Source organism: Tribolium castaneum, chromosome 6 (genome assembly GCF_031307605.1).
Source record: "Tribolium castaneum strain GA2 chromosome 6, icTriCast1.1, whole genome shotgun sequence".
NCBI lineage: Eukaryota > Metazoa > Arthropoda > Insecta > Coleoptera > Tenebrionidae > Tribolium > Tribolium castaneum.
Genome location: NC_087399.1, coordinates 9,405,704 through 9,415,630, shown reverse-complemented (window position 1 = coordinate 9,415,630; position 9,927 = coordinate 9,405,704). Strand labels below are relative to the sequence as shown.

Sequence of the window (9,927 nt, the reverse complement as noted above, 5' to 3'; positions counted from 1 at the left end):
AGTACAATGAAATTAACTGATTATACAATGTGATTTTATTCTCATCTAGTTAACTTTGAAATTGGTTACATGTAAAAAAATGTGCCGCTCTGCTCAATTGAATCAATAAATGTCAAATCTGTCAGTTCAATTCAATTCAATTCAAATATATTTTTTTAATTTCGATAAAATGCAACTAAATTGTTACACTGTGCAAAGAAAACACTTTTATTATAAATTTATTTATAAATGGGGACTAGTAATATTCGATGTCTAAATGCCTGATGACTAGATGAGAATCATTTTAACACACATTGTATTAATATAAATTAATGAGCTTATTAAATAAATTATTTAAATTTAATTTCTTGAAATAATAAATAACTAAAATTTAGCAAATGAATGTGTGTATTCAGCATTAGCTGTTTTTATTTCTGAAGACAGTCACACTTATTTCCTTAACTTTTAGCGACATGGAAAATCTCTTTTTTATAAAAAAAATTAGAAATTTTGTGGCAGTTGATAGCATTTGCTGGTCATGAAATTAAATTGCACTGACTTTAGAAGTTATGTTTGTATGTACAGTCTCGATCAAATTGTCCAAATACATAAGACTGTACCCGTTAGACCTTGAATTGATTCAAAAAATGAAAAAAAAACTGTACCCCTGACCCGGATTTGAACTTGGGTCACATAGTAGGGTCTTAATTTTAAATTCCGATTTGGGAAAAGATTGTTTCTAAATTCTCCACTAGATAGCGCAATACTCCCGATTTAGGCAACACAGAATACACTAACGCGACTATTGTAAATGACTGGAGAAAATACATTTTTTACAAAGCGAAGCAACTTATCACGATCTTTACAATGGTTTCGCCTTCTTTAACAAAAACGGAGGCAAATCGTCATTATTTTATTAAAATGAGACAACTGTCACATTGACATTTTGTCAACCACCACAAACGTCAAAATTTCCGTGTTACGTAAAACAGTCAAATTTAACAAAAACATTGCTCGTACTTGACTAAACCAAGGTAAAAACCACTTTTTACCATTAACTGTAAGGCCCAGTCAAATTTCTGGCATTACAAATCAGCAAAGAACACCCTAACCTCAAACTTTTCAGATGTTGCGTTCAGCATTAACCCCCATTAAAGACACCCTCGCCCCTAACCTCCGCATCCTTGGCACCTTCGCACAACCCGTCCGAAACCAATCCACAGAAGTAGCCCCCCGACCCTACTCCCCCTTTCAGAAAACTAGCAACTTGGCCGAATATTCCTTAGCCCGTCTCGACGACCTCCTGAATTGGGGCCGCAAAAGCTCAATGTGGCCTTTGACGTTCGGTTTAGCGTGTTGTGCCGTCGAAATGATGCACATCGCAGCCCCCAGATACGACATGGACAGATACGGAGTCGTTTTCAGAGCCTCCCCACGACAAGCAGACGTTATTATTATTGCAGGAACTTTAACGAATAAAATGGCCCCAGCTTTGCGAAAAGTCTACGACCAAATGCCCGAACCCAGATGGGTGATTTCAATGGGCAGTTGTGCAAATGGTGGGGGCTATTACCATTACTCGTATTCGGTGGTTAGGTGGGTAAGGGGGCTAGAGGTGGATTGGTTTTGAAGGGTTGTTTCAGGGGCTGTGACAGGATTATTCCCGTCGATATTTACGTGCCAGGGTGCCCCCCAACTGCTGAGGCCCTCCTTTATGGGGTTTTGCAGCTTCAGAAGAAAGTCAAACGGTACAATGCCCTACAAATGTGGTACAGGAAGTAGAAAATAATTGTAAGAATAAAACTGTAAATAAGGTTTAAAATATACACGTCGACTCGATTTGTTTTGTTTTTCCAAGTTTTCGAAATGTTAAGGCACGAGAGGCAGGGGATCAAGTGACTTAAGGGGGATATTGTATTTTTCTTCCATAAATGTCTTATTTCATCGGAATTATGCGATTTTAAAAACGCAGTGACATGTTTGTAATTATATTTCACCGAAAAATAATCGGAGAACAAATATAGAGAAAAATAAAGTGGAGTTATGAATGAATGTCCAAAAACACGTTGAAATATTCACACTCGCTTTTCAAACGTCGATTACGGCAAAACTATTTAAATGTAAATCTGTGTAAAATACTTCGGGAAATCGATTGGCGTTGAGAAAATTGCCAAATTCTCAATAGCTTTTAAGTTATATTTTTTTTCAATTTTTGTTTTTGTTCGAAAATTTCTAGAAAACTTAATCAGAGAACAATGATCTTTTTGAGAAAAATAAAGTGCAAAAAAGGGCTTTTTAATGGTAATTAACTTAATAGCGTTCCGTCCAATAGTTCTGGAGTTATTGCCCAATGAATGTCAAAAACATGCTGAAATATTCACACACCTTTCAAACGTCGATCACGGCAAAACTATTCGAAAAAGTGGAACTATTTTAATGTAAACTTATGTAAAATGATCTGGGAAGTCAGAAAATCGCCAAATACTCAATAATTTTTAAGTTATTTGTTTTTTCGATGTTTGCAACTTTCTTGTAAAATTTTAATAGGGGAACAATGATCTTTTTTCAGAAGAATAAAGTACTAATAGAGCTTTCTAACAATAATAAACTTAATAGAGTTACGTCTAATAATCCCATATTTTTGACAGAGGATGAAAAACATGTTGAAATATTGAAACTATTTATAAAAGTGGAACTATTTTAATGTAAACCTGTGTAAAATACTTCCAGAAATCGACTGGCGTCGAGAAAATTGCTAAATTCACAATAGCTTTTAAGTTACTCATTTTATTTTATTTTGTTTTGGTTGAAATGTTTAGTAAAATATTAATAGGGGAACAATGATTTTTTTTTGAGAAAAATAAAGTGCAAAAAGGGCTTTCTAATGATAATTAACTTCATAGCGTTACGTGCAATAGTTTTGAAGTTATTGCCCAATGAATGTCAAAATCATGTTGAAATATTTACACACTGACTTTTCAAACGTCGATTACGACAAAACTATTTTCAAAAGTGGAACTATTTTAATGCAAACCTATGTAAAATTATCTGGGAAATCGATTGGCGTCGAGAAAATTGTCAAATTCTCAATAGTTTTTAAGTTATAATTTTTTTCAATTTTTGTTTTTATTTGAAATTTTCTCGAAAACTGTTAATCAGAGAACAATGATCTTTTTTGAGAAAAATAAAGTGCAAAAAGGGCTTTCTAATGATAATTAACTTCATAGCGTTACGTGCAATAGTTTTGAAGTTATTGCTCAATAAATGTCAAAAACATATTGAAATATTTACACACTCACTTTTCAAACGTCGATTACGACAAAACTATTTAAAAAAGTGGAACTATTTTAATGTAAACCTGTATAAAATACTTTGGGAAATCGATTGGAGTCGAGGAAATTGCCAAATTCTCAAAAGTTCTTAAGTTATATTTTTTTCAATTTTTGTTTTTATTCGAAATTTTCTCAAAAACTATTAATAGGGAAACAATGATTTTTTGAGAAAAATAAAGTGCAAAAAGGGCTTTCTAATGATAATTAACTTCATATCGTTAAGTGCAATAGTTTTGAAGTTATTGCCCAATGAATGTCAAAAACATGTTGAAATATTCACACGCTCACTTTTCAAACGTCGATTACAGCAAAACTATTTTAAAAAGTGGAACTATTTTAATATAAGCCTGTGTAAAACACTTCGGGAAATCGATTGGCGTCGTGAAAATTGTCACATTCTCAATAGTTTTTAAGTTATAATTTTTTTGAAATTCTGTTTTTATTCGATATTTTCTCGAAAACTATTAATCAGAGAACAATGATTTTTTTGAGAAACATAAAGTGCAAAAAAGGCTTTAATGATAATTAACTTAATAGCGTTACTTCGAATAGTTCTGGAGTTATTGCCCAATGAATATCAAAAACATGCTGAAATATTCATACTAACTTTTCAAACGTCGATTATGTTAAAACTAAAAAAGTGAAACTATTTTTATGTAAACCTATGTAAAATGATTTAGGAAATCGATTGGCGTTGAGAAAATCGCAAAATTCTCAATAATTTTTAAGTTATATTTTGTTTCAATTTTTGCACTTGTTTCCTCGTAAAATATTAATCAGAGAACAAGGATTTTTTTTGAGAAAAATAAAGTCCTAATAGGGTTTTCTGACGATAATAAACTTAATGGGGTCACGTCCAACAGTTTCGGAGTTATTGCCCGATGAATATCAAAAATATGTTGAAATATTCGCACACTTTCTTTTTAAACGTCCATTTCGGCAGAACTACTTGAAAAAGTGGAACTATTTTGATGTAATCCTATGCAAAATGATGTAGGAAATCGATTAGCGTTGAGATTTTTAAAGCATTTCACGTTATGAATTTTTTTTTCAATCTTTGCTTTGTTTGCATTTTTCCGGAAAACTATAAAATTATCGAGAGACGGGGCTTAAGGGGCAATATAGAATGATTTTTTTATGACTAATGTTTCTAATATCATAGAAACAATATTTATTATATATTACATCACTCGATTCTTTCAGAATCGTACACATAAAAAATTGTTTTTTCTCCTAACAAACATTAAATAGAGCACAGTGATTTATCTACATTATATCGAAATGACAAGGCGGGTATCTACACGCGATTATGACTTAATTATGTTACAAGCTACCTCGTCACGAATGCGGGGTCAATCACGCCACCCCTGTTTAATAAAACCGATCATTACGTGCCAAAGTACCGGCTTGAAAACGCAAAATTGGTCCACATGATACTCTATATACAAAAACAAAACGAATTTTGGCACTGAGTATTAACAGATTAAAACAAATCGAAAGCTACCGAGTACAGTGGCACGCACAATGGGGGCCCTCAAGTGTCAAAATTTTCTTATTGCGTCAATAAAATCATCAGCCCCCATCAAACACGAAACGAAAAATAAATAACTGCTTGATCTTACAAATTAATTATGTATAAATAAAATGAGCTATGCAAAACGATGAAAAGTCATCAGTCTTAAATAAATTACTTAACAATGTACACAAATAAATAATCAAAACAAACATCTTGGCTTACGTCCACAAGCTGTTACTCTCTTCCTCTTAAAATTTTATTTACAATATTTCAGGCCACGGCCTTTTCAATGGATAAAGTTGCTTATCCACCAAAAAAGCCAAGCTTCAGGCGGTTTCACTCACAAAGAATGAGTGCATTTAGGGATGCTGACGGCTGTTTATATGCATAAAACCTACACATTATACATACAAAACCACTGCAAAAATATTTCTAGGAACGATAGCCCCCGTATTAATTTTTTGATTATGCTATTATAATGAGATCATGAATGGAGAGGGATCTCGGCGAGGAACAATTGTCTCCAAGTCCGGGACACTAACACAACAGGAATCAATTCACATTCCCTGAGTTAAAGTCTTTTTTGTTAGTAACATTTTAAGCCTTCTTTTTATCTGAATCCTAGATTATAAACATTATTTTAAAACACGTTCCCGGTAGCAAGTGTTTTAAATTAAAATGTTACAACAAAATTTTTGAATAACACTTAAAAGTTCTCGGGTCTAGGTATGCACTCGCATACGCTCGAAGCATAACGACAGCCCTCGAAGTTTAAACTTGTGTTTTCACACTCATATTATTTATAACTATAAAAGCCAATTACTTAATTAATCGGTGAATCAAGTTTTAACCACACCCTGATAATTGTAGAAAATTCGTACGTGATTTCTGGTCAGTTTAATTGTTTACAGATAGTTTGTTTATACAATATTATGTTTATTTATATTTTCATCAATTTCATAGTATTGAGATTTCAAAATAAATTTCTAGGAAATATATTAGCTGTTTCAAAATTATTTAAACGCCAACGTCGCATTTGACCAAATTATTTTTTTAAATAGGGTTGATCCGATCCCCGTATTGTTGTTATTTCAGGAACGAACTATAATTTTTTAAATCGCAAAAATTCTTTTTTTTTATTTCAATTTTTTTCCTTTGTAAGGTTAAATAAAAACGTCATATTTTACTACATTAGCTGTTTCTAAACTATAAAAAACGCTATAAAAACGTTATAAATTATTATTCATGCACTTCCAAAAAATTGTAGCTTATGTAATTTATACTTTCAATGAGAGCTCTAATCACTAATAATTATTTTACAATTTTATCAACCATATTTAAAAAAATAATTCGGTAAAATGCAATGTTGGAGTTTTTATAGTTTTGAAACAGCTAATAATTGTAAATAGATGTGTAATAGGTGCTGATAAATAACTGAGACACCTAATATAATTGAGTCAAGTGCGGAAAATATCCCATTTTTGTGCTTGGTAAGTGGCCTATGATTTTGAAATTAAGTTGGCAACATGGATAGTGAAAAGATGGAACACAGACTTACGATTGATTAGCTTGCCTTGTGAAATGTTGCCAAACTAAGACTTTATGGTCCACTAATCGAAAAAAATCACCAGTTATAAGCACACAATAACTAAGTTTTTTACCAAAAATAACAAATTTTTACCTTCGCAAAAAACAAAGAACTATGCATGAAATAAATGTTTGCTAACCTTCAGTCTTTACTTTTGTTGAGTTGGTGGTACAGTTGGTAGATGTGAATTGTAGTAGTAACTGTGATAATAAGAAGAATTACCAACGTTGCAAACATTGCAGATGATTGAAAAATAAATGCTTTCTACTGACCCATCTTTTGATGGAACATTAAATCTAATTCATAACTAACTTTAAAAACACTAATTCACCAGATCATCAATTTTACCACTGTAACGTTAATTCTGATAAGTTTTTTGTATTTTTTCCACCGGGTGACTATAAAAATTGTGTTATTGACAGCAAGAGATCAAGCTATTTGCTGTTTCAATTTAAAAAAAAATATTGACAAGAGCGCACTTACGTTTTTGGGTCAAATAGGTTACATATTAAAACTTTCTGTGTTTTTGTGTTTAATTGACTCTAGTGATAAATTTGGTGGCAAGAAAACCCACTAATTAAAAGAGGAAGCCAATTTTTGAAAGTGATAGTTGTTTTTATAGTTTTGAAACAGATGTTATGTTTTATTTCAGTTCTCAAGACAGCTGGAAACATTGGGCAATACAGAGTGCTCAAAAATTGGCGTACCAACTCAGTAGTACGATATTGAGATGTTTGTGTAGAGTACAGAAAAAAATCTTGAAAGAATTCCTAAAACCATATATTAAAAAACCTAGAGCTACAAACTTATTTTGTTAACTACTTCAGTTTTCATTATTTTTTTATGTATATTTCACACTAAGTAATTGTTTCCTGATCAATAATTATTTTTTAATTTATTTTAGACTTTAGTAGCTTTTGGATTTAAAAGGATTAAAATTCATAAAAAAATCATAATTTGTAAAAGTGCCAACAATGGATACTATTTCCTAGAAAACTAGGAAACCTATTTTTCCTCAAATTCTACTGCGATCACGATTGTAATCATTTTAAAATTCGTTGTTTATCAATTACTATAACACAAATATTTTTTTTGTTGGTAACATTTTAAGCCTTCTTTTTAATATCTGAATCCTAAATTATACACTATTTTAAAACACGTTTAAATTTTAAATTAATGTTTTCATTATTTTAAAACACGCTTTCCATAGTAACGTGTTTTAAATTAAAATGTTCTAATAAAAAAAATTTGAATAACTCTCAAACAAAAACGCTAAAAGTTCTCGGGTATTTTCGCCCTTGTATTACTAGTAACTATTTTTACTTTTATGGGTAAGCACTTTTCTAGGACGTACCATTGAGTTGGTACGCCAGTTTTTGAGCACCCGGTAGATCACAAATCAAGAGTTAATTCTGTGTTAAACTGACTCCCAACAACAAAGTTAGAGCCAATAAAAACGCACCAATTTGAAGAAAAAAATAATTATGATAATTGACACTTGTTCCCAAAGATTAAAAAGAGACAATAGTTTGTTATATTCTTTGTCTGTGATAACACTTTGAGATTTAAAATTGATAGTCAACATTGTTAAACTATGATTTCAATTTTGTTACCAACCTGTCACACTCTTCAATGGTTTCCCAGTACTAGTTACCTGGTAAAGACCAACAAAAATATAACTTTCGAACACAAAAAAAACTAAAAACGATGTCACCCATACATAATTTCCGTTAAAAACAAACATATTTTACTACCGGGTGATTTAGGCAAAAAAAATCTATTGGCAGCATTGAGTTATTGGCCTCCCTGTTAGCTTGTTGAATGGAGGAGCTGTTTCATCTGACGGCCATGTCAATGATCGTAGGTTGGAAGTGGATGACAATTGAGTATAAAATTTTGACAAATAAATTAGATAGTCAAGGTTGTCAAATTTAGTTATCAAATTTGTAACCAACTTGACCACAAAAATCACAATCATTAATAGTCACCCGATATAATTGGTAACAATGATAGTGGCATAAGCTAACCAGCGTCCGCCCGAATAAATAACAAATGACTATTAAATTGTTAAATTAAACAGTTGCCTTTCAGTCATTGTTGCCAATTTAAACTTGTAGTTATTCACCGTTGCCAACTGGAAAAAACTGTTCCTCGCCGCCATCCCTCGAATTACTACTCAATGTGTCGGTCTGGTCATGAAGGATCCCTACGATATAATTTCTCCAAAACATTTTAAATATAGTACAATTGTCGAAATAAATAAATAAAAAAAAATCGTAACAATGGACCACTTTCTAAAAGTAAACCAAGACACAAACAATACTATAATATCACCAAAGCGATCGTTTTTAGAAAATGATCCATCCTTCAAGTCTCTTAACTACTCGTATCACACGGCATTTGCTATCGCGTCTCCTCCTTCTTATGCAAGTCCGTCGGGGGCGTCACACTAATTTTATGATGTTGTGCCGTCGGGGGCGGCGGCGGGGGTGGTCTCAAATGCATTAAACTCGGGTCTTTCCGTAACTGCGCGCCATACGCCCCGAACAACTTGGCCCTTTCTTCCTCGGCCCTCATCGCATCCACTACTAGGGGGTTGTACCGTAGGGAATCGTACCGATAGAAGGGGTCGGTCGTTGGCGGCCAGTGGCTGGAGGGCGGGGGCGGTGGAGGCGGTGCGTAGTGAGATAGGCCGTGTGGGAGCATCCGTGGTGGTTGGAGAGGCGGGTGGCGTAGGAAGGGGTGGTAGCGGTGGTCGGTGCGGGCCAATAGTTCCTCTTCTTTCGATCGAGGCTCCTCCTTCACGCGGATATCGGGGTCTGGTTGGCCGTTTCGGAGGGGGGAGCGGTCACGGATGACAGGAGGTGCCAGTTTTGCAGATTCGGCCAATCGTTGTTGGTGGAGGAGGCGCTCACGCTCGCGTTCACGCTCACGTTCGCGCTCTCGCTCCATCTCGCGGCGTTCGAGCTCGCGACGTTCTTTTTCTCGACGCTCACGCTCCTGCTGCTGCTGCAAAAATTAAACAAAAATTTCAAATTAATTTTTTATTTTTGTTTCCTATTCAGGTTTTTTTCTTTTTGTTTTAGCGAAATGCATTTAAAACTTTTTAAATTGTGACCAATTACTTTTTTTAAATAATTTCAAATGCAATCCAGGAATTTTTAAGCTCGCAGTGCATTTTTATTAACAACAGAAACGAAAAATGTAATAGAAATAAACAAACAAATAAATAAATAGTAATGGTTTCTACTTCTTCCACGATCAAAAATATAACAAGGACAATTTAATTTCTGTTCTATTGTATTTCTTGGTTTTTTTTTTAAATCATGATATAGTTTTGTATTAATCCTTTGTAACTTTTATTCTTTAATGTTTTACTATGTGTACCTACTATGGAGGGATAGTATTTCCAGCCAGAAATTAATGAAAAACAAGTTACACTCCGCACTTGTAGCACTTGGCCAAATTTTAATTTTTCCTTTAAAATTCTTTATTTTACGTTTTTAAGGGCC

The 9,927-nt window shown here is 33.2% G+C and overlaps 3 protein-coding genes across 10 annotated transcripts in view; 1 reads left to right on the top strand and 2 right to left on the bottom strand.

The window, feature by feature from the left end:
- The window catches only part of Pym (Partner of Y14 and Mago), a 442,733-nt gene that overhangs the window by 341,963 nt on the left and 90,843 nt on the right, over positions 1 to 9,927 (bottom strand). The gene's annotated exons all lie outside the window — the stretch shown is intronic.
- Positions 854 to 1,818, top strand: LOC655618 (NADH-quinone oxidoreductase subunit B 2). 2 transcript variants are annotated; one of them, XM_962178.4, is made up of 3 exons: positions 854 to 1,013; positions 1,106 to 1,575; positions 1,623 to 1,818. In XM_962178.4, the coding sequence occupies exons 2-3, from the start codon at positions 1,106 to 1,108 to the stop codon at positions 1,759 to 1,761; spliced, it is 609 nt and encodes a 202-aa protein (XP_967271.2). In that variant the 5' UTR covers positions 854 to 1,013; the 3' UTR covers positions 1,762 to 1,818. The 2 variants fall into 2 exon arrangements, with proteins under 2 accessions (XP_967271.2, XP_008201665.2); XM_008203443.3 differs by having other exon boundaries at positions 891 to 1,039.
- tay (tay bridge) overlaps positions 4,468 to 9,927 on the bottom strand; it is a 56,005-nt gene continuing 50,545 nt past the window's right edge. For 6 of the 7 annotated variants that reach the window (XM_015982405.2, XM_008203448.3, XM_008203445.3 and 3 more), the window contains one exon: positions 4,468 to 9,424. In XM_015982405.2, the coding sequence (XP_015837891.2) occupies positions 8,819 to 9,424 (606 nt within the window). In that variant the 3' untranslated portion in view covers positions 4,468 to 8,818. The remainder of the gene's footprint in view (positions 9,425 to 9,927) is intronic. The other variant, XM_064357669.1, reaches the window with a different exon arrangement.

What these genes read in the sequence shown, in the direction of transcription:
- LOC655618 (XM_962178.4), top strand. Translation starts at nt 1,106, where the DNA reads ATGTTGCGTTCAGCATTAACCCCCATTAAAGACACCCTCGCCCCTAAC. An exon ending in TACTCGTATTCGGTGGTTAG is followed by an intron (nt 1,576 to 1,622) that starts GTGGGTAAGGGG and finishes GGGTTGTTTCAG; the next exon opens with GGGCTGTGACAGGATTATTC.